We start from the raw sequence: 24114 nt of genomic DNA, 5'->3' as shown, positions 1-24114 counted from the left end.
ATGGAGACAGCGATCCCCAGAAACCTCCGCAGAGCGCTGGAGCTGAGTGACCCTGTGATCCCTGATCATCTTCTCCGTGGGTGAAGCTGCATTTGGGCTTCTTGGATTCTCCTGCCGGAGCACCGACGAGCAAAAGATTCAGATAAGAGTTATTCTGAGAGCCTCCAGACATACACTCCCGGGGTAGTAGATAGGAAGACAAGAGACTGAAACTGACTGACTGTGAGAGAAATACCGGTATTGGGTTATTATTTGAATTTGTTATTTTTCTTTTATGTTGTTTCCTTAATTTTCTGTGCGTGTTAATAACTATAATAAATTGCAGTTCAGTTCCCTGTTTTAAACTGCAAACATTTGCCGTGTTTCATTCACTCCCAGAGCGACCTAAAGACAGTCCTAAACTTAACGCAGGAAATCTAGTGTGTTACATAGACCTACATCAGCATTATAATATTGATTGTTATAAAAAGTGGAGGCTGAAAACAGATATTATTTTCAGAATCTGTTTTATTGGTCAAATTTAATAACACATGCATCGTCTGTCAGTGTACTGAAATTCATGATTGATTAATCTGCTATTTGTTTCCTACATTAACTGATCAATAATATGACATGTAGCCCATAAACACCCCAACATGTTGATGTTTCGTACCTGCCTCTCACTGCTGCAGTTATTACATCACATTATGTTACATTTGATTGTAAAATATCTTCATCAAAAAACAAAAACCTTCAACCTGCAGAGAAAATGTGTTTCCTGCTCAGACATGTTGATGTTGTGACTCTGAAGCTTTCTGACACTGACAGAAACATTCCAGCTCAGGACATCATGACTTTTAATGCTACATCATCACATCAGACAGGAAACAGTGGGGACATACTGGACATCAGAGGAGACACATTTCCCTCAAGCCTCAGTCCCACAGACCGAATCAAAGAGAACCTTTTTAATAAGTACGTTCACTGATGGAGACGCTTCATCATGAAACAGATCAGGCAGTTTGATTGACAGGAGAGATGATCAGAGGTGCAGAGTTTTTACCATCTTCATTAACACAGGGACTGAAGAATGGGAGGAGTTTGTCAGTGAAGGAGCAGCCAGTAAAGGAGTAGATAAGAGCTGCAGCATCGACATCATGAAAAGAGACCAGACCCTCCTCATAATCCACAAACACCCCCACCTTCTCAGGACCAGACCCAAGACTCAGACGGACTGAAGGGTCAGCAAGAGCTTCGTATTCATTTCCATTTCTCAACCATATAGTCCAGAAACCTTTCTGAGGAGTCACTGTGATGTTTCTCTTCCTCTTGATTGACTCTCTGACCACTCCTAAAGTCCAGTCTGTCTTTCCTTTAACCTGAACCTCAAAGTAAAACTTGCCTGCAGAGAAACTCTTCTTTCCTAAAACACAAACAAATTCAGAAAACCTTTCTGGGTTGTCTGGAAGATTCTTCCTCACATCACCAAGGTTCACTCGTTTCCTGTCATCAGACAGGATGAGTTCAGGATGTGCTGTATCAGGATCCAGAGTCACGTCCACTGCAGACTGCTGGAGTCTCTTCAGCTTGGCCTCAAACAGCAGCTTCCTCTTTTTCCTGAGCGTCTCCTCCAGCTGAACCACAGCTCTCACCACAGTCCCCTCATATGATGGTGGACGGACGCTGACCTCTGTCCGTTTCTCGGTGGGTGGAGCAGCTGTCAGGGACGAGAAGCTTTGGAGGAGGTGGAGGTGGTCTGCAGAGCGTGAGAGCTGCTCCACCTCAGAGCTCCTCTTCATCAGCTCAGAGATTTCCTGCTGCAGATCTGAGATGAAACCTTCAGCCTGTTTCTCTACTGTTTCCTGCTTCTCTTGGATCTCCTCCATGAGCTCGTTCAGGCCTCTCTCAGCCGCCTCCTTCAGAGCAGTGAACACCTCAACACCTTCTGCTTTCTCTCTGTCTGCAGCAGCTTTACTCGTCTTCACCGACTCTTTGAGCTCCTCAATCTTCAGTCGTCTCTTCTGGATCATCTGCTGAATCTCAGCATCTTTCTTCCCCAGCTCTGCCTTCTTTCCTTCATATTCTTCTCTCAGTGGAACCAACTCGTGTGTCTTGTGGTCTAAAACAGAGCAGAGCACGCAGACACATGTCTGGTCGGTCTGACAGAACAGCTCCAGAGGTTTATCGTGCTTTGTACACATCCTGCCTTCCAGGTTCTCCACAGGCTCCGTCAGCTGATGTCTTTTCAGGCCCGACATTGTCAGATGAGGCTGCAAGTGAGTCTCACAGTAGGAGGTCAGACACACCAGGCAGGACTTGAGGGCCTTCAGTTTGGTTCCAGTGCAGACGTCACAGGGAACTTCTCCTGGTTTGGCAGCTTGTTGCTCTGAGCTGCTGCTGGCTTTCTGTTGAGCTTCATGTCTGAACTGAGCAACCATCTCAGAGAACAACGTGTTGATGTTTAGTTCAGGTCTTCTCCGGAACACCTTATTACACATGGGACACTGACACCTGTCGGTAACGGTCCAGTGTTCAGTGATGCAGTTTTTGCAGAAGTTGTGTCCACATGGTGTGCTGACTGGATCAGTGAACACATCCAGACAGATGGAACACAGAAACTGATCCTCAGAGAGAAGACAGCTGGCAGCAGACATGTCTGCAGTCTGAGGACAAAAGTCAAAGAGGGAAAAACATCATTTCAAAAAGAGTTATAAGGAAAAATATTCTTCTATTGTTTCTTCTGTTCAACAGCTGAACTTCAGAGTTAAAGTGACACGAGGAGTCGGTACGAAATGAAAGGTGTTGAACTTCCTGTTTGATTGAAGCTGTAAGTTTTGTGTTGATGCTGGTCGTTGAAACAGTAAATCTGATCAGCTGTACTCACCAGTGTTGGACTCAGGTGTTGAGGAAGAACAGATGAAGATTATTTTATCGTCAGAAAGAAACACAGAGATTCGTCTGGACTGCAGCTCTGCTGTCTCTCTGACTAACTTTCACTTTAATGTGACATGGAATCTAGTTTTTCCAGTTTGGCTCCGCCTCTCTGCTGCTGTTTGTCAGGGTGTGTTTCCTCATTCAGGTTCAGACATTATTAAAGTCACAACACTGTTTCCAAAAACAGTTGGGATGTTGTGTAAAATGTAATAAAATAAATGTGATGATTTATAAATCATGTAAACTCAAATTTAATTGAAAATCGACCAAAGACAACATATCAACTGTTGAAAGAGAAATTCTATTTTAGAAAAAATATATGCCTTCTTAATAATTTGGTGGCACCAACAAATCTCAAAAAGATGGAACAGAGTCAAAATTACAAATAATTTGTGGATTTCATCATCTACAGTTCATAATATAATCAAATGATTCAGAGAATCTGGAGAAATCTCTGTACACAAGGGACAAGGCTGAATATTGGATGGTGGTGATCTTCGGGTACTCAGGCAGCACTGCATTAAAAACAGACAAAATTCTGTCGTGGAAATCACTGCCTGGTCTCAGGAACACTTCTGAAAACAAATCTATTCGTTTTTAATTCCGACAGTTTACTCCTTTAAAGACGGCCGGTGCAGCTCTGTCTGTCAGGGTTTATTTCCTCCTTCTTGTATCTCACTGAGTTTATTGCAGCTCACAGATCAGTTTTACAAAATGAGGTCAAACAAACAAACTGCTGGTTTAATATTTAACAAATTGTTGGATTTTAACAATTTATTTCATCCATTGTGATAAATCTTCATGTGAAATGTGACTGAAGCTGTCAGATAAATGTGGTGGAGTGGAAGGAGACGGTAGCTGAACATTTAAATACTCCAGTAAACTACAAATACCTCCAAATCGTACTTTAGTAAATGTACTCGGTTACTTTCCACCACAGACTCTTCTCATGTTGTTCCTGGATGTAAACAGGAAGTTGAGGTGTTTATGTTGTTACCTAATTGCTGCTGTTCTGATGCCTTCTGCTGGCCACAGATAGGAGATACACCAGGCTAAAAAATTTCAAAATAAAACATTTTTCACAATCTCAGTGTCACTCACGTTAGTTTTACCAACAACTAAAGGGTTAACTCACACATGCAATACCGACGTTTACCAGAGGGGCGCTGTGGTGCACGTCGGGAGATCAAAGCCTTCTCCCGGAAGAAGACCCTTTATGTCTCCAATGAAGCAGCAGCGTCATGATCTACACCATGAAGAATCTCATTTGGTTGATTTCTGCTCACTGCTTTTGAGGATTTTTATTTATTTGGTCGTTAACCAGACCGACTCCGAAGGAAGAAGTTTCTTTTAAGTCTGACAAGAATCTCCGGTGAGTGACGAATGCGTTGCTAACAGTTAGCCGTTGCTGTAGAGCTACAAAGGAGGACAGTCGTTTAGTTGGGCTAAAGATATCTATCAGGAGAGAAGAGAACAAAAACCAGTCGGAGATAAACATTAATTTGTTGAAAAATATTATTTTACGTGGTTGATATCTGTGATTGTGGAGCTACATGTACGTGACGGGGCTAGCTAAGCGCTAGCTAAGCGCTGAGGGGTTAATGCGTCGGGACCTGTTGAACCGAGCGGGAACGATGACGTCATGTTCTTGTTTTAGCGCCTGAAGTAAACGGTCAGATTGAGAACAGCTGTTGAGTGTGTTGCTTAGTAACGGTGGACGTTTAAATAATGCCTGTTAGGTATAAGTGATGCCATTGAGACATGAGTACATGTGTGTGTGAAATATGTTGGTATGTTAATATTGACCATAGTGAATATTATATATATATATGTATATTCGTAATTTATAAACTATATATACATATATATGTATATAAAGATATATATATATATATATGTGTATATATGTATATATATATATATATTTGTATATATAGTTTATAAATTACAGTACTGACATTGTATTCAATTCTGCTGTATGCAGATTGTTTATTTTTTGTATGGATCTGTGATGGAGACAGCGATCCCCAGAAACCTCTGCAGAGCGCTGGAGCTGAGTGACCCTGTGACCCCTGATCATCTTCGCTGTGGGTGAAGCTGCATTTGGGCTTCTTGGATTCTTCTGCCGGAGCACCGACGAGCAAAAGATTCAGATAAGAGTTATTCTGAGAGCCTCCAGACATACACTACCCGGGTAGTAGACTGAAAGACAAGAGACTGAAACTGACTGACTGTGAGAGAAATACCGGTATTGGGGTTATTATTTGAACTTGTTATTTTTCTTTATGTTGTTCCCTTGATTTTCTGTGCGTGTTAATAACTATAATAAATTGCAGTTCAGTTCCTTGTTTTAAACTGCAAACATTTGCCGTGTTTCATTCACTCCCAGAGCGAACTAAAGACAGTCCTAAACTTAACACAGGAAATGTAGTGTGTTACATAGACCTACATCAGCATTATAATGTTGATCGTTATAAAAACAGTGGAGGCTGAAAACAGATATTATTTTCAGAATCTGCTTTATTGGTCAAATTTAATAACACATGCATCGTCTGTCAGTGTACTGACACTCATGATTGATTAATCTGCTATTTGTTTCCTACATTAACTGATCAATAATATGACATGTAGCCCATAAACACCCCAACATGTTGATGTTTCGTACCTGCCTCTCACTGCTGCAGTTATTACTTCACATTATGTTACATTTGATTGCAAAATATCTTCATCAAAAAACAGAAAAACCTTCAACCTGCAGAGAAAATGTGTTTCCTGCTCAGACGTGTTGATGTTGTGACTCTTAAGCTTTCTGACACTCTGACAGAAACATTCCAGCTCAGGACATCATGACTTTTAATGCTGCATCATCACATCAGACAGGAAACAGTGGGGACATACTGGACATCAGAGGAGACGCATTTCCCTCAGCCTCAGTCCCACAGACCGGATCACAGAGAACCTTTTTAATAAGTACGTTCACAGATGGAGACGCTTCATCATGAAACAGATCAGGCACTTTGATTGACAGGAGAGATGATCAGAGGTGCAGAGTTTTTACCACCATCATTAAGACAGGGATTTAAAAATGGGAGGAGTTTGTCAGTGAAGGAGCAGCCAGTAAAGGAGTAGATAAGAGCTGCAGCATCAACATCATAAAAAGAGACCAGACCCTCCTCATAATCCACAAACACCCCCACCTTCTCAGGACCAGACCCAAGACTCAGACGGACTGAAGGGTCAGCAACAGCTTTGTATTCATTTCCATTTCTCAACCATATAGTCCAGAAACCCTTCTGAGGAGAAAGTGTAATGTCTCCCTTCCTGTTGATCGACTCTCTGACCACTCCTAAAGTCCAGTCCGTCTTTCCTTTAACCTGAACCTCAAAGTAAAATCTGCCTGCAGAGAAACTCTGTTTTCCTAAAACACAACCACATTTAGAAAACCTCTCTGGGTTGTCTGGAAGATTCTTCCTCACATCACCATGGCTCACTTGTTTCCCGTCATCAGACAGGATGAGATCAGGATGCGCTGTATCAGGATCCAGAGTCACGTCCACTGCAGACTGCTGGAGTCTCTTCAGCTCGGCCTCAAACAGCAGCTTCGTCTTTTTCCTGAGCGTCTCCTCCAGCTGAACCACAGCTCTCACCACAGTCCCCTCATATGATGGTGGACGGACGCTGACCTCTGTCCGGTCCTCGGTGGGTGGAGCAGCTGTCAGGGACGAGAAGCTTTGGAGGAGGTGGAGGTGGTCTGCAGAGCGTGAGAGCTGCTCCACCTCAGAGCTCCTCTTCATCAGCTCAGAGATTTCCTGCTGCAGATCTGTGATGAAACCTTCAGCCTGTTTCTCTACTGTTTCCTGCTTCTCTTGGATCTCCTCTATGAGCTCGTTCAGGCCTCTCTCAGCCGCCTCCTTCAGAGCAGTGAACACCTCAACACCTTCTGCTTTCTCTCTGTCTGCAGCAGCTTTACTCGTCTTCACCGACTCTTTGAGCTCCTCAATCTTCAGTCGTCTCTTCTGGATCATCTGCTGAATCTCAGCCTCTGTCTTCCCCAGCTCTGCCTTCTTTCCTTCATATTCTTCTCTCAGAGGAACCAACTCGTGTGTCTTGTGGTCTAAAACAAAGCAGAGCATGCAGACACATGTCTGGTCGGTCTGACAGAACAGCTCCAGAGGTTTATGGTGCTTCGTACACATCCTTCCTTCCAGGTTCTCCACAGGCTCCGTCAGCTGATGTCTTTTCAGGCTGGATGTTGTCAGATGAAGCTGCAGGTGAGTCTCACAGTAGGAGGTCAGACACACCAGGCAGGACTTGAGGGCCTTCAGTTTGGTTGCAGTGCAGATGTCACAGGGAACTTCTCCTGGTTTGGCAGCTTGCTGCTCTGAGCTGCTGCTGCTGGCTTTCTGTTGATCTTCATGTCTGAACTGAGCAACCATCTCAGAGATGAACGTGTTGACTCTCAGCTGAGGTCTAGTGTTGAACTTCTCTTTACACATGGGACACTGACACCTGTCGGTAACGGTCCAGTGTTGAGTGATGCAGTTTTTGCAGAAGTTGTGTCCACATGGTGTGCTGACTGGATCAGTGAACACATCCAGACAGATGGAGCACAGAAACTGATCCTCAGAGAGAAGACAGCTGGCAGCAGACATGTCTGCAGTCTGAGGACAAAAGTCAAAGAGGGAAAAACATCATTTTAAAAAGAGTTATAAAGACAAATATTCTTCTGTTGATTCTTCTGTTCCACAGCTGAACTTCACAGAGTTAACGTGACACAAGGAGTCGGTACGAAATGAAAGGAGTTGAACTTCCTGTTTGATTGAAGCTGTAAGTTTTGTGTTGATGCTGGTTGTTGAAACTGTAAATCTGATCAGTTGTACTCACCAGTGTTGGACTCAGGTGTTGAGGAAGAACAGATAAAGTTTACTTTATCTTAACATAGAAACACAGAGATTCGTCTCGACTGCTGCTCTGCTGTCTCTCTGACTAACTTTATCTTTCACTTTTTCACTTTAATGTGACATGGAATCTAGTTTTTCCAGTTTGGCTCCGCCTCTCTGCTGCTGTTTGTCAGGGTGTGTTTCCTCATTCAGGTTCAGACGTTATTAAAGTGACAACACTGTTTCCAAAAACATTTGGGATGGTGTGTGAAATGTAATAAAATAAATGTGATGATTTATAAATCATGTAAACTCATATTTAATTGAAAATCGACCAAAGACAACATATCAACTGTTGAAACTGAGAAATTCTATTGTAGAAAAATATATGCCTTCTTAATAATTTGATGGCACCAACAAATCTCAAAAAGTTTGAACAGAGTCAAAATTACAATTAATTTGTGGATTTCATCATCTAAAGTTCATAATATAATCAAATGATTCAGAGAATCTGGAGAAATCTCTGTACACAAGGGACAAGGCTGAATATTGGATGGTTGTGATCTTCGGGTACTCAGGCAGCACTGCATTAAAAACGGACAAAATTCTGTAGTGGAAATCACTGCCTCGTCTCAGGAAGACTTCTGAAAACAAATCTATTTGGTTTTAATTCCTACAGTTTATTCCTTTAAAGAGGGCCGGTGCAGCTCTGTCTGTCAGGGTTTGTTTCCTCCTTCCTGTATCTCACTGAGTTTATTGCAGCTCACAGATCAGTTTTACAAAATGAGGTAAAACAAAACAAACTGCTGGTTTAATATTTAACAAATTGTTGGATTTTAACAACTTCTTATTTTGTCCACTGTGACAAATCTTCATGTCAAATGTTACTGAAGCTGTCAGATAAATGTGGTGGAGTGGAAGGGGACAGTAGCTAAACATTTAAATACTCCAGTAAACTACAAATACCTCCAAATCGTACTTTAGTAAATGTACTCGGTTACTTTCCACCACAGACTCTTCTCATGTTGTTCCTGGATGTAAACAGGAAGTGGAGGTGTTTATGTTGTTACCTAATGGCTGCTGCTGATGCCCTCTGCTGGCCACAGATAGGAGATACACCAGGCTAAAAAGTTTCAAAATAAAACATTTTTCACAATCTCAGTGTAACCCACGTTAGTTTTACCAGCAACTAAAGGGTTAACTCACACATGCAATACCGACGTTTACCAGAGGGGCGCTGTGGTGCACGTCGGGAGATCAAAGCCTTCTCCCTGAAGAAGACCCTTTATGTCTCCAATGAAACAGCAGCGTCATGATCTACACCATGAAGAATCTCATTTGGTTGATTTCTGCTCACTGCTTTTGAGGATGTTCATTTATTTGATCGTTAACCAGACCGACTCCGAAGGAAGAAGTTTCTTTTAAGTCTGAGAAGAATCTCCGGTGAGTGACGAATGCGTTGCTAACAGTTAGCCGTTGCTGTAGAGCTACAAAGGAGGACAGTCGTTTAGTTGGGCTAAAGATATCTATCAGGAGAGAAGAGAACAAAAACCAGTCGGAGATAAATATTAATTTGTTGATGAATATTATTTTACGTGGTTGATATCTGTGATTGTGGAGCTACATGTACGTGACGGGGCTAGCTAAGCGCTAGCTAAGCGTTGGGGGTTAATGCGTCGGGACCTGTTGAACCGAGCGGGAACGATGACGTCATGTTCTTGTTTTAGCGCCAGAAGTAAACGGGTCAGATTGAGAACAGCTGTTGTGTGTGTTGCTTAGTAACGGTGGACGTTTAAATAATGCCTGTTAGGTATAAGTGATGTCACTGAGACATGAGTACATGTGTGTGTGAAATATGTTGGTATGTTAATATTGACCATAGTGAATATTATATATATATATGTATATTCGTAATTTATAAACTATATATAAATATATATGTATATAAAGATATATATATATATTTATGTGTATATATGTATATATATATGTATATATTTGTATATATAGTTTATAAATTACAGTGCTGACATCGTATTCAATTCTGCTGTATGCAGATTGTTTATTTTTTGTATGGATCTGTGATGGAGACAGCGATCCCCAGAAACCTCTGCAGAGCGCTGGAGCTGAGTGACCCTGTGACCCCTGATCATCTTCGCTGTGGGTGAAGCTGCATTTGGGCTTCTTGGATTCTTCTGCCGGAGCACCGACGAGCAAAAGATTCAGATAAGAGTTATTCTGAGAGCCTCCAGACATACACTACCCGGGTAGTAGACTGAAAGACAAGAGACTGAAACTGACTGACTGTGAGAGAAATACCGGTATTGGGGTTATTATTTGAACTTGTTATTTTTCTTTATGTTGTTCCCTTGATTTTCTGTGCGTGTTAATAACTTTAATAAATTGCAGTTCAGTTCCTTGTTTTAAACTGCAAACATTTGCCGTGTTTCATTCACTCCCAGAGCGAACTAAAGACAGTCCTAAATTTAACACAGGAAATGTAGTGTGTTACATAGACCTACATCAGCATTATAATGTTGATCGTTATAAAAACAGTGGAGGCTGAAAACAGATATTATTTTCAGAATCTGCTTTATTGGTCAAATTTAATAACACTTGCATCGTCTGTCAGTGTACTGACACTCATGATTGATTAATCTGCTATTTGTTTCCTACATTAACTGATCAATAATATGACATGTAGCCCATAAACACCCCAACATGTTGATGTTTCGTACCTGCCTCTCACTGCTGCAGTTATTACTTCACATTATGTTACATTTGATTGTAAAATCTCTTCATCAAAAAACAGAAAAACCTTCAACCTGCAGAGAAAATGTGTTTCCTGCTCAGACGTGTTGATGTTGTGACTCTGAAGCTTTCTGACACTCTGACAGAAACATTCCAGCTCAGGACATCATGACTTTTAATGCTGCATCATCACATCAGACAGGAAACAGTGGGGACATACTGGACATCACAAGAGACACATTTCCCTCAGCCTCAGTCCCACAGACCGGATCACAGAGAACCTTTTTAATAAGTACGTTCACTGATGGAGACGCTTCATCATGAAACAGATCAGGCACTTTGATTGACAGGAGAGATGATCAGAGGTGCAGAGTTTTTACCACCATCATTAAGACAGGGATTTAAAAATGGGAGGAGTTTGTCAGTGAAGGAGCAGCCAGTAAAGGAGTAGATAAGAGCTGCAGCATCAACATCATAAAAAGAGACCAGACCCTCCTCATAATCCACAAACACCCCCACCTTCTCAGGACCAGACCCAAGACTCAGACGGACTGAAGGGTCAGCAACAGCTTTGTATTCATTTCCATTTCTCAACCATATAGTCCAGAAACCCTTCTGAGGAGAAAGTGTAATGTCTCCCTTCCTGTTGATCGACTCTCTGACCACTCCTAAATCCCATTTAGTCTTTCCTTTAACCTGAACCTCAAAGTAAAATCTGCCTGCAGAGAAACTCTGTTTTCCTAAAACACAACCACATTTAGAAAACCTCTCTGGGTTGTCTGGAAGATTCTTCCTCACATCACCATGGTTCACTTGTTTCCCGTCATCAGACAGGATGAGTTTAGGATGTGCTGTATCAGGATCCAGAGTCACGTCCACTGCAGACTGCTGGAGTCTCTTCAGCTCGGCCTCAAACAGCAGCTTCGTCTTTTTCCTGAGCGTCTCCTCCAGCTGAACCACAGCTCTCACCACAGTCCCCTCATATGATGGTGGACGGACGCTGACCTCTGTCCGGTCCTCGGTGGGTGGAGCAGCTGTCAGGGACGAGAAGCTTTGGAGGAGGTGGAGGTGGTCTGCAGAGCGTGAGAGCTGCTCCACCTCAGAGCTCCTCTTCATCAGCTCAGAGATTTCCTGCTGCAGATCTGTGATGAAACCTTCAGCCTGTTTCTCTACTGTTTCCTGCTTCTCTTGGATCTCCTCTATGAGCTCGTTCAGGCCTCTCTCAGCCGCCTCCTTCAGAGCAGTGAACACCTCAACACCTTCTGCTTTCTCTCTGTCTGCAGCAGCTTTACTCGTCTTCACCGACTCTTTGAGCTCCTCAATCTTCAGTCGTCTCTTCTGGATCATCTGCTGAATATCAGCCTCTGTTTTCCCCAGCTCTGCCTTCTTTCCTTCATATTCTTCTCTCAGAGGAACCAACTCGTGTGTCTTGTGGTCTAAAACAGAGCAGAGCATGCAGACACATGTCTGGTCGGTCTGACAGAACAGCTCCAGAGGTTTATCGTGCTTCGTACACATCCTGCCTTCCAGGTTCTCCACAGGCTCTGTCAGCTGATGTCTTTTCAGGCTGGATGTTGTCAGATGAAGCTGCAGGTGAGTCTCACAGTAGGAGGTCAGACACACCAGGCAGGACTTGAGGGCCTTCAGTTTGGTTGCAGTGCAGATGTCACAGGGAACTTCTCCAGGTTTGGCAGCTTGCTGCTCTGAGCTGCTGCTGCTGGCTTTCTGTTGATCTTCATGTCTGAACTGAGCAACCATCTCAGAGATGAACGTGTTGACTCTCAGCTGAGGTCTAGTGTTGAACTTCTCTTTACACATGGGACACTGACACCTGTCGGTAACGGTCCAGTGTTGAGTGATGCAGTTTTTGCAGAAGTTGTGTCCACATGGTGTGCTGACTGGATCAGTGAACACATCCAGACAGATGGAGCACAGAAACTGATCCTCAGAGAGAAGACAGCTGGCAGCAGACATGTCTGCAGTCTGAGGACAAAAGTCAAAGAGGGAAAAACATCATTTTAAAAAGAGTTATAAAGACAAATATTCTTCTGTTGATTCTTCTGTTCCACAGAGTTAACGTGACACAAGGAGTCGGTACGAAATGAAAGGAGTTGAACTTCCTGTTTGATTGAAGCTGTAAGTTTTGTGTTGATGCTGGTTGTTGAAACAGTAAATCTGATCAGTTGTACTCACCAGTGTTGGACTCAGGTGTTGAGGAAGAACAGATAAAGTTTACTTTATCTTAACATAGAAACACAGAGATTCGTCTCGACTGCTGCTCTGCTGTCTCTCTGACTAACTTTATCTTTCACTTTTTCACTTTAATGTGACATGGAATCTAGTTTTTCCAGTTTGGCTCCGCCTCTCTGCTGCTGTTTGTCAGGGTGTGTTTCCTCATTCAGGTTCAGACGTTATTAAAGTGACAACACTGTTTCCAAAAACATTTGGGATGGTGTGTGAAATGTAATAAAATAAATGTGATGATTTATAAATCATGTAAACTCATATTTAATTGAAAATCGACCAAAGACAACATATCAACTGTTGAAACTGAGAAATTCTATTGTAGAAAAATATATGCCTTCTTAATAATTTGATGGCACCAACAAATCTCAAAAAGTTTGAACAGAGTCAAAATTACAATTAATTTGTGGATTTCATCATCTAAAGTTCATAATATAATCAAATGATTCAGAGAATCTGGAGAAATCTCTGTACACAAGGGACAAGGCTGAATATTGGATGGTTGTGATCTTCGGGTACTCAGGCAGCACTGCATTAAAAACGGACAAAATTCTGTAGTGGAAATCACTGCCTCGTCTCAGGAAGACTTCTGAAAACAAATCTATTTGGTTTTAATTCCTACAGTTTATTCCTTTAAAGAGGGCCGGTGCAGCTCTGTCTGTCAGGGTTTGTTTCCTCCTTCCTGTATCTCACTGAGTTTATTGCAGCTCACAGATCAGTTTTACAAAATGAGGTAAAACAAAACAAACTGCTGGTTTAATATTTAACAAATTGTTGGATTTTAACAACTTCTTATTTTGTCCACTGTGACAAATCTTCATGTCAAATGTTACTGAAGCTGTCAGATAAATGTGGTGGAGTGGAAGGGGACAGTAGCTAAACATTTAAATACTCCAGTAAACTACAAATACCTCCAAATCGTACTTTAGTAAATGTACTCGGTTACTTTCCACCACAGACTCTTCTCATGTTGTTCCTGGATGTAAACAGGAAGTGGAGGTGTTTATGTTGTTACCTAATGGCTGCTGCTGATGCCCTCTGCTGGCCACAGATAGGAGATACACCAGGCTAAAAAATTTCAAAATAAAACATTTTTCACAATCTCAGTGTAACCCACGTTAGTTTTACCAGCAACTAAAGGGTTAACTCACACATGCAATACCGACGTTTACCAGAGGGGCGCTGTGGTGCACGTCGGTAGATCAAAGCCTTCTCCCGGAAGAAGACCCTTTATGTCTCCAATGAAACAGCAGCGTCGTGATCTACACCATGAAGAATCTCATTTGGTTGATTTTTGCTCACTGCTTTTGAGGATCTTTATTTATTTGATCGTTAACCAGACCGACTCCGAAGGAAGAAGTTTCTTTTAAGTCTGAGAAGAATCTCCGGTGAGTGACGAATGCGTTGCTAATAGTTAGCTGTTGCTGTAGAGCTACAAAGGAGGACAGTTGTTTAGTTGGGCTAAAGATATCTATCAGGAGAGAAGAGAACAAAAACCAGTCGGAGATAAATATTAATTTGTTGATGAATATTATTTTACGTGGTTGATATCTGTGATTGTGGAGCTATATGTACGTGACGGGGCTCGCTAAGCGCTAGCTAAGCGTTGGGGGTTAATGCGTCGGGACCAGTTGAACCGAGCGGGAACGATGACGTCATGTTCTTGTTTTAGCGCCAGAAGTAAACGGGTCAGATTGAGAACAGCTGTTGAGTGTGTTGCTTAGTAACGGTGGACGTTTAAATAATGCCTGTTAGGTATAAGTGATGCCATTGAGACATGAGTACATGTGTGTGTGAAATATGTTGGTATGTTAATATTGACCATAGTGAATATATATATATATATATATAGAGAGAGAGAGAGAGTTTATAAATTACAGTACTGACATTGTATTCAATTCTGCTGTATGCAGGTTGTTTTGTTTTTATGGATCTGTGATGGAGACAGCGATCCCCAGAAACCTCCGCAGAGCGCTGGAGCTGAGTGACCCTGTGACCCCTGATCATCTTCTCCGTGGGTGAAGCTGCATTTGGGCTTCTTGGATTCTCCTGCCGGAGCACCGACGAGCAAAAGATTCAGATAAGAGTTATTCTGAGAGCCTCCAGACATACACTACCCGGGTAGTAGACTGGAAGACAAGAGACTGAAACTGACTGACTGTGAGAGAAATACCGGTATTGGGTTATTATTTGAATTTGTTATTTTTCTTTTATGTTGTTTCCTTAATTTTCTGTGCGTGTTAATAACTATAATAAATTGCAGTTCAGTTCCCTGTTTTAAACTGCAAACATTTGCCGTGTTTCATTCACTCCCAGAGCGACCTAAAGACAGTCCTAAACTTAACGCAGGAAATCTAGTGTGTTACATAGACCTACATCAGCATTATAATATTGATTGTTATAAAAACTGGAGGCTGAAAACAGATATTATTTTCAGAATCTGTTTTATTGGTCAAATTTAATAACACATGCATCGTCTGTCAGTGTACTGACACTCATGATTGATTAATCTGCTATTTGTTTCCTACATTAACTGATCAATAATATGACATGTAGCCCATAAACACCCCAACATGTTGATGTTTCGTACCTGCCTCTCACTGCTGCAGTTATTACTTCACATTATGTTACATTTGATTGTAAAATATCTTCATCAAAAAACAGAAAAACCTTCAACCTGCAGAGAAAATGTGTTTCCTGCTCAGACGTGTTGATGTTGTGACTCTGAAGCTTTCTGACACTCTGACAGAAACATTCCAGCTCAGGACGTCGTGACTTTTAATGCTGCATCATCACATCAGACAGGAAACAGTGTGGACATACTGGACATCAGAGGAGACACATTTCCTTCAGCCTCAGTCCCACAGACCGGATCACAGAGAACCTTTTTAATAAGTACGTTCACTGATGGAGACGCTTCATCATGAAACAGATCAGGCAGTTTGATTGACAGGAGAGATGATCAGAGGTGCAGAGTTTTTACCACCATCATTAAAACAGGGACTGAAGTATGGGAGGAGTTTGTCAGTGAAGGAGCAGCCAGTAAAGGAGTAGATAAGAGCTGCAGCATCAACATCATAAAAGGAGACCAGACCCTCCTCATAATCCACAAACACCCCCACCTTCTCAGGACCAGACCCAAGACTCAGACGGACTGAAGGACCAGCAAGAGCTTTGTATTCATTTCCATTTCTCAACCATATAGTCCAGAAACCTTTCTGAGGAGAAAGTGTGATCTCTCCCTTCCTGTTGATCGACTCTCTGACAACTCCTAAATCCCATTCTGTCTTTCCTTTAACCTGAACCTCAAAGTAAAATCTGCCTGCAGAGAAACTCTTCTTTCCTAAAACACAACCACTTTTAGAAAACCTCTCTGGGTTGTCTGGAAGATTCTTCCTCACATCACTGTCATGTACTTGTTTCCCGTCATCAGACAGGATGAGTTCAGGATGTGCTGTATCAGGATCCAGAGTCACGTCCACTGCAGACTGCTGGAGTCTCTTCAGCTCGGCCTCAAACAGCAGCTTCCTCTTTTTCCTGAGCGTCTCCTCCAGCTGAACCACAGCTCTCACCACAGTCCCCTCATATGATGGTGGACGGACGCTGACCTCTGTCCGGTCCTCGGTGGGTGGAGCAGCTGTCAGGGACGACAAGCTTTGGAGGAGGTGGAGGTGGTCTGCAGAGCGTGAGAGCTGCTCCACCTCAGAGCTCCTCTTCATCAGCTCAGAGATTTCCTGCTGCAGATCTGTGATGAAACCTTCAGCCTGTTTCTCTACTGTTTCCTGCTTCTCTTGGATCTCCTCTATGAGCTCGTTCAGGCCTCTCTCAGCCGCCTCCTTCAGAGCAGTGAACACCTCAACGCCTTCTGCTTTCTCTCTGTCTGCAGCAGCTTTACTCGTCTTCACCGACTCTTTGAGCTCCTCAATCTTCAGTCGTCTCTTCTGGATCATCTGCTGAATCTCAGCCTCTGTCTTCCCCAGCTCTGCCTTCTTTCCTTCATATTCTTCTCTCAGAGGAACCAACTCGTGTGTCTTGTGGTCTAAAACAAAGCAGAGCATGCAGACACATGTCTGGTCGGTCTGACAGAACAGCTCCAGAGGTTTATGGTGCTTCGTACACATCCTGCCTTCCAGGTTGTCCACAGGCTCCGTCAGCTGATGTCTTTTCAGGCTGGATGTTGTCAGATGAGGCTGCAGGTGAGTCTCACAGTAGGAGGTCAGACACACCAGGCAGGACTTGAGGGCCTTCAGTTTGGTTCCAGTGCAGACGTCACAGGGAACTTCTCCTGGTTTGGCAGCTTGTTGCTCTGAGCTGCTGCTGCTGGCTTTCTGTTGAGCTTCATGTCTGAACTGAGCAACTATCTCAGAGATGAACGTGTTGATGTTTAGTTCAGATCTTTTCCGGAACACCTTATTACACATGGGACACTGACACCTGTTGGTAACGGTCCAGTGTTGAGTGATGCAGTTTTTGCAGAAGTTGTGTCCACATGGTGTGCTGACTGGATCAGTGAACACATCCAGACAGATGGAGCACAGAAACTGATCCTCAGAGAGAAGACAGCTGGCAGCAGACATGTCTGCAGTCTGAGGACAAAAGTCAAAGAGGGAAAAACATCATTTTAAAAAGAGTTATGAAGACAAATATTCTTCTATTGTTTCTTCTGTTCTACAGCTGAACTTCACAGAGTTAACGTGACACGAGGAGTCGGTACGAAATGAAAGGAGTTGAACTTCCTGTTTGATTGAAGCTGTAAGTTTTGTGTTGATGCTGGTTGTTGAAACTGTAAATCTGATCAGCTGTACTCACCAGTGTTGGACTCAGGTGTTGAGGAAAAACAGATGAAGTTTATTTAATCTTCAGATAGAAACACAGAGATTAGTCTCGATTGCTGCTCTGCCATCTCTCTGACTAATTTTAACTTTCACTTTTTCACTTTAACGTGACCTGGAATCTGGTTGTTCCAGTTTGGCTTTGCCTCTCTGCTGCTGTTTGTCAGGGTGAGTTTCCTCAATCAAGTTCAGACGTTATTAAATGAACAACACTGTTTCCAAAAAAGTTGGGATGCTGTGTAAAATGTAATTAAATATATGTAAATATCTATAAACCATGTAAACTCATTTTTAATTGAAAATGGACCAAAGACAACATATCAAATGTTGAAACTGAAAAAAGTTCTATTGTTTTATGAAAAATATATTCTTATTTTAAATTTGACAGCAGCAACACGTCTCAAAAAGTTGAAATCGAGTCAAAATTGCAAAGAATTTGTGGATTTTGAGAGTTAAAGTCAGTCTGACTCAGAGACACAGCAGGAGGGAATAACACCTGTCTCCTTCTGTCCTCAGCTGGACGTCAAAGACCCTCGTTTCCAGGCCATTTTCACCTCCCACCTGTTCAACCTGGACCCCTCCCACCCCAGCTACAAGAAGACCAGAGCCACTCAGAGCATCCTGGCTGAGAAGCAGCGCCGGCAGGAGGAGGAGGAGGAAGAAGCGGGGCGGCGCCACACGGTCGGCACTTAGGAGACCACGCCCACACCGGCAGGTGCCAAGAGTAAACAGGAAGATGCGGGAAAGTGACGTCGGCGCTCTGAATAAAGCGATGGACCCGAGTCTGTCGCTGCTCGTCAAGTCGATTAAAAGCAAAACAGAGACGTTTCAGGCTCGGAAGAAGCAGAAGATCACGTAGAGACCTCGTTTCTATGAACACCGACGGTCCTGGAGTCAGACACTCGTCAGGTCGAGTCCTCCTGACCGGACACCATCCACTTCCCGTCACCTGGAAACAACATGAACTGAATCCTGCTGCCTCACATCAGGTTATATTTTAATTTCTCTTCTCATTAAATCGTTTACAAACAGAACTAAGTTTGTGTGTGTTGGTCCTTTTTAATGTGACAGTTTCATTCAGACATCAAGTATCACTTTAAAGACATTTATTAACGTGGTGCTACTGACGTCTGCTTCCAGCTGCATTACAGCTAAAGACTCATTAAACGTTTATCTGCCGCATTTAACTGAAACATCCTGAAGGTGCTTCTGTTACAGCCGCTCCTATTGGTCGACAGAAACCTGACAGGTCGGTCTCCTCCGGGCTGCAGTCAATAAAACGCAGCGACGCCTGTCAGGTCTGGATGAATCTGATGGTTTGATTGTTAAATCAAAGGCACGTAATTAACTGCAGTCACACACAAACACACACACACACACACAAACAAACACTGATAAGTTCATCATATCATAATTCTGAAAACGAACTAAAGTGGTTTAATTTCTACAGTTTACTCCTTTAAAGAGGGCCGGTGCAGCTCTGTCTGTCAGGGTTTGTTTCCTCCTTCCTGTATCTCACTGTGAGTTTGTTGCAGCTCACAGATTAGCTTTACAAAATGAGGTCAAACAAACAAACTACTGGTTGAAAATTTAACAAATTGTTGGATTTTAACAACTTCTTATTTCATCCACTGTGACAAATCTTCATGTGAAAAGTGATAAAGCTATCAGATAAATGTGGTGGAGTGGAAGGAGACAGTAGCTGAACATTTAAATACTCCAGTGAAGTACGAATACCTACAAATCGTACTTTAGTAAATGTACTTGGTTACTTTCCACCACAGACTCTTCTCATGTTCCTGGATGTAAACAGGAAGTTGATCTGTTCATGTTGTTACCAAATGGCTGCTGTTCTGATGCCATCTGCTGGACACCGACGGGAAATACACCAGGCTCAAAAGTTTCAAAATAAAACATTTTTCACAATCTCAGCATTATAATATTGATCATTACAAAAATAGTGGAGGCTGAAAACAGATATTATATTCAGAATTTTCTTTATTGGTCAAATTTAATAACACATACATCATCATACATCATCTGTCAGTGTACTGACACTCAGGTTAATAAATATAACCTTCCCAGCATTCAATTAAAAACGATTGAAATTTTGCAATCAAGTAATACTAACCGACATAATCAATATACTTTTCATGTGACAATGTGGAGCACAATACAGCAATTAGAAAAACTAGACACATCAACGAGTTTAACACATCACCCCAAAAAAATATAACAAAAATCTGATCAAAATGATAGTTATACATTTGAAAATATAGCAAATGCTAAATACATTATCGACCTAGTATATACAATGTTTTCAATCACAGTAGCATGGTAGTAGCAAAATAAGCACAAAACGAATGTTTAAAAATAAATTCAGGTATATATTATTTTTTTTCCTTTTGCAGACATCACACTGACATCATCTATCAGTGTACTGACACTCATGATTGATTAATCTGCTGATTGTTTCCTACATTAACTGATCAATAATATGACATGCAGCCCATAAACACCCCAACATGTTGATGTTTCGTACCTGCCTCTCACTGCTGCAGTTATTACATCACATTATGTTACATTTGATTGTAAAATCTCTTCATCAAAAAACAGAAAAACCTTCAACCTGCAGAGAAAATGTGTTTCCTGCTCAGACGTGTTGATGTTGTGACTCTGAAGCTTTCTGACACTCTGACAGAAACATTCCAGCTCAGGACATCATGACTTTTAATGCTGCATCATCACATCAGACAGGAAACAGTGGGGACATACTGGACATCACAAGAGACACATTTCCCTCAGCCTCAGTCCCACAGACCGGATCACAGAGAACATTTTTAATAAGTACGTTCACTGATGGAGACGCTTCATCATGAAACAGATCAGGTAGTTTGATTGACAGGAGAGATGATCAGAGGTGCAGAGTTTTTACCACCTTCATTAAAACAGGGATTGAAAAATGGGAGGAGTTTGTCAGTGAAGGAGCAGCCAGTAAAGGAGTAGATAAGAGCTGCAGCATCGACATCATAAAAGGAGACCAGACCCTCCTCATAATCCACAAACACCCCCACCTTCTCAGGACCAGACCCAAGACTCAGACGGACTGAAGGGTCAGCAAGAGCTTCGTATTTATTTCCATTTCTCAACCATATAGTCCAGAAACCTTCCTGAGGACATGCAGTGATGTTTCCCTTCCTCTTGATCAACTCTCTGACCACTCCTAATGTCCAGTCTGTCTTTCCTTTAACCTGAACCTCAAAGTAAAATCTGCCTGCAGAGAAACTCTGTTTTCCTAAAACACAAACACATTGAGAAAACCTCTCTGGGTTGTCTGGAAGATTCTTCCTCACGTCACCATGGTTCACTTGTTTCCCGTCATCAGACAGGATGAGGTTAGGATGTGCTGTATCAGGATCCAGAGTCACGTCCACTGCAGACTGCTGGAGTCTCTTCAGCTCGGCCTCAAACAGCAGCTTCCTCTTTTTCCTGAGCGTCTCCTCCAGCTGAACCACAGCTCTCACCACAGTCCCCTCATATGATGGTGGACAGACGCTGACCTCTGTCCGGTCCTCAGTGGGTGGAGCAGCTGTCAGGGACGAGAAGCTTTGGAGGAGGTGGAGGTGGTCTGCAGAGCGTGAGAGCTGCTCCACCTCAGAGCTCCTCTTCATCAGCTCAGAGATTTCCTGCTGCAGATCTGTGATGAAACCTTCAGCCTGTTTCTCTACTGTTTCCTGCTTCTCTTGGATCTCCTCCATGAGCTCGTTCAGGCCTCTCTCAGCCGCCTCCTTCAGAGCAGTGAACACCTCAACACCTTCTGCTTTCTCTCTGTCTGCAGCAGCTTTACTCGTCTTCACCGACTCTTTGAGCTCCTCAATCTTCAGTCGTCTCTTCTGGATCATCTGCTGAATCTCAGCCTCTGTCTTCCCCAGCTCTGCCTTCTTTCCTTCATATTCTTCTCTCAGAGGAACCAACTCGTGTGTCTTGTGGTCTAAAACAGAGCAGAGCATGCAGACACATGTCTGGTCGGTCTGACAGAACAGCTCCAGAGGTTTATCGTGCTTCGTACACATCCTGCCTTCCAGGTTCTCCACAGGCTCCGTCAGCTGATGTCTTTTCAGGCCGGACGTTGTCAGATGAGGCTGCAGGTGAGTCTCACAGTAGGAGGTCAGACACACCAGGCAGGACTTGAGGGCCTTCAGTTTGGTTCCAGTGCAGACGTCACAGGGAACTTCTCCTGGTTTGGCAGCTTGTTGCTCTGAGCTGCTGCTGCTGGCTTTCTGTTGAGCTTCATGTCTGAACTGAGCAACTATCTCAGAGATGAATGTGTTGACTCTCAGCTGAGGTCTAGTGTTGAACTTCTCTTTACACATGGGACACTGACACCTGTCGGTAACGGTCCAGTGTTGAGTGATGCAGTTTTTGCAGAAGTTGTGTCCACATGGTGTGCTGACTGGATCAGTGAACACATCCAGACAGATGGAGCACAGAAACTGATCCTCAGAGAGAAGACAGCTGGCAGCAGACATGTCTGCAGTCTGAGGACAAAAGTCAAAGAGGGAAAAACATCATTTTAAAAAGAGTTATGAAGACAAATATTCTTCTATTGTTTCTTCTGTTCTACAGCTGAACTTCACAGAGTTAACGTGACACGAGGAGTCGGTACGAAATGAAAGGAGTTGAACTTCCTGTTTGATTGAAGCTGTAAGTTTTGTGTTGATGCTGGTTGTTGAAACTGTAAATCTGATCATCTGTACTCACCAGTGTTGGACTCAGGTGTTGAGGAAGAACAGATGAAGTTTATTTGATCTTCAGACAGAAACACAGAGATTCATCTCCACTGCAGCTCTGCCGTCTCTCTGACTAACTTTCTCTTTCACTTTAATGTGACCTGTAATGGAGTTGTTCCAGTTTGGCTCCGCCTCTCTGCTGCTGTTTGTCAGGATGTGTTTCCTCATTCAGGTTCAGACATTATTAAAGTGACAACACTGTTTCCAAAAACAGTTGGGATGTTGTGTAAAATGTAATAAAATAAATGTGATGATTTACAAATCATGTAAACTCATATTTAATTGAAAATCGACCAAAGACAACATATCAACTGTTGAAAGAGAAATTCTATTTTAGAAAAAATATATGCCTTCTTAATAATTTGATGGCACCAACAAATCTCAAAAAGTTTGAACAGAGTCAAAATTACAATTAATTTGTGGATTTCATCATCTACAGTTCATAATATAATCAAATGATTCAGAGAATCTGGAGAAATCTGTACACAAGGGACAAGGCTGAATATTGGATGGTGGTGATCTTCGGGTCCTCAGGCAGCACTGCATTAAAAACAGACAAAATTCTTTAGTGGAAATCACTGCATGGTCTCAGGAACACTTCTGAAAACAAATCTATTTGGTTTTAATTCCGACAGATTACTCCTTTAAAGAGTGCCGGTGCAGCTCTGTCTGTCAGGGTTTGTTTCCTCCTTCCTGTATCTCACTGAGTTTATTGCAGCTCACAGATCAGTTTTACAAAATGAGGTAAAACAAACAAACTGCTGGTTTAATATTTAACAAATTGTTGGATTTTAACAACTTATTTCGTCCACTGTGACAAATCTTCATGTGAAAAGTGACTGAAGCTGTCAGATAAATGTGGTGGAGTGGAAGGAGACAGTAGCTGAACATTTAGGTAGGTAGGTAGGTATATACTTTATTAATCCCCGAGGGGAATTTTTTTTCACCACAGCAGCATACATACAGAAGCAATAATAGAAACAATAGAATAAAATAATAGAATAGAATAATATAATAGAAAAGCAATAAAATTAAATAGCAGTAAAAAATATAAATATAAAATATAAAATGCACAGTATATACAGTATATATACAGTACATTATATATCTATATATATTATATACAACAAACCAATAAACACAGTCAACATATATATATATATATATATATATATATATATATGTATATATATACACATACAGTACAGTATATATCTATATATATAATATACAAGCAACCAAGAAACACAGTCAACAGTGTTATTGTTGTATGATGGATTTTGCCAGAGGTGAGTTATTGTAAAGTCTTATTACAGTTGGCAGGAATGATCTCCTGTATCTGTCCTTGTGACAGCGGAGCTGGAGGAACCTTTTAGAGAAAGTGCTCCGCTGTCCCTGCAGCAGGTGGTTGAGAGGGTGGACAGGATTATCCAAGATGGACAATAGTTTGTTCAGCGTCCTCCTCTCCACCACCTTTTCCAGACTATCTAGTTTGTAGCCGATGATGGAGCCAGCCTTCTTAACCAGTTTGTTAAGTCTGTTGGTGTCACCGGCTCCAATGCTGCTCCCCCAGCAGACCCCAGCGAAGTACAATGCACTGGCCACAACAGACTGGTAGAACATCTCCAACATCTCGCTGCACACATTGAAGGATCGAAGTTTCCTCAGGAAAAAGAGTCGACTCATCACCTTCTTGTAGACAGC

The 24114-nt window shown here is 42.3% G+C and overlaps 5 protein-coding genes and 1 long non-coding RNA gene across 6 annotated transcripts; 1 reads left to right on the top strand and 5 right to left on the bottom strand.

Moving 5' to 3' along the window:
- Positions 1–945: 945 nt before the first annotated feature.
- On the bottom strand, positions 946–2633 carry LOC138209025 (E3 ubiquitin-protein ligase TRIM21-like). Its single transcript, XM_069167345.1, has one exon. The coding sequence runs from the start codon at positions 2631–2633 to the stop codon at positions 993–995; it is 1641 nt and encodes a 546-aa protein (XP_069023446.1). The 3' UTR covers positions 946–992.
- A 3081-nt stretch (positions 2634–5714) lies between these two features.
- LOC138208973 (E3 ubiquitin-protein ligase TRIM21-like) lies at positions 5715–7612 on the bottom strand. Its single transcript, XM_069167247.1, has one exon. It carries the CDS (start codon positions 7563–7565, stop codon positions 5922–5924), a length of 1644 nt encoding a protein of 547 aa, XP_069023348.1. The 5' UTR covers positions 7566–7612; the 3' UTR covers positions 5715–5921.
- A 3262-nt stretch (positions 7613–10874) lies between these two features.
- Positions 10875–12565, bottom strand: LOC138208654 (E3 ubiquitin-protein ligase TRIM21-like). The gene has a single exon (XM_069166718.1). The coding sequence runs from the start codon at positions 12516–12518 to the stop codon at positions 10875–10877; it is 1644 nt and encodes a 547-aa protein (XP_069022819.1). The 5' UTR covers positions 12519–12565.
- Positions 12566–13901: 1336 nt separating this feature from the next.
- LOC138209552 (uncharacterized) lies at positions 13902–18658 on the top strand. Its single transcript, XR_011179166.1, has 5 exons — positions 13902–14176; positions 14702–14963; positions 17463–17540; positions 17756–17788; positions 18137–18658. It is a non-coding gene; the product is annotated as an uncharacterized lncRNA (long non-coding RNA).
- Positions 15634–17497, bottom strand: LOC138209551 (E3 ubiquitin-protein ligase TRIM21-like). The gene has a single exon (XM_069168210.1). The coding sequence runs from the start codon at positions 17363–17365 to the stop codon at positions 15722–15724; it is 1644 nt and encodes a 547-aa protein (XP_069024311.1). The 5' UTR covers positions 17366–17497; the 3' UTR covers positions 15634–15721.
- Positions 18659–19613: 955 nt separating the features above from the next.
- Positions 19614–22281, bottom strand: LOC138209588 (E3 ubiquitin-protein ligase TRIM21-like). Its single transcript, XM_069168272.1, has one exon. It carries the CDS (start codon positions 22147–22149, stop codon positions 20506–20508), a length of 1644 nt encoding a protein of 547 aa, XP_069024373.1. The 5' UTR covers positions 22150–22281; the 3' UTR covers positions 19614–20505.
- Between the last annotated feature and the right edge of the window lie 1833 nt (positions 22282–24114).

This window comes from Embiotoca jacksoni, unplaced genomic scaffold (assembly GCF_022577435.1).
Source record: "Embiotoca jacksoni isolate LCO1_2020_lvr unplaced genomic scaffold, fEmbJac1.0.p SCAF_4, whole genome shotgun sequence".
Lineage (NCBI taxonomy): Eukaryota > Metazoa > Chordata > Actinopteri > Embiotocidae > Embiotoca > Embiotoca jacksoni.
Note: the sequence above shows the minus strand (reverse complement) of the source record. Positions and strands in the feature narration are given on the sequence as shown.

Coding starts and splice junctions, on each gene's coding strand:
- LOC138208973 (XM_069167247.1), bottom strand. CDS start 7,565: ATGTCTGCTGCCAGCTGTCTTCTCTCTGAGGATCAGTTTCTGTGCTCC.
- LOC138209551 (XM_069168210.1), bottom strand. CDS start 17,365: ATGTCTGCTGCCAGCTGTCTTCTCTCTGAGGATCAGTTTCTGTGCTCC.
- LOC138209025 (XM_069167345.1), bottom strand. CDS start 2,633: ATGTCTGCTGCCAGCTGTCTTCTCTCTGAGGATCAGTTTCTGTGTTCC.
- LOC138209588 (XM_069168272.1), bottom strand. CDS start 22,149: ATGTCTGCTGCCAGCTGTCTTCTCTCTGAGGATCAGTTTCTGTGCTCC.
- LOC138208654 (XM_069166718.1), bottom strand. CDS start 12,518: ATGTCTGCTGCCAGCTGTCTTCTCTCTGAGGATCAGTTTCTGTGCTCC.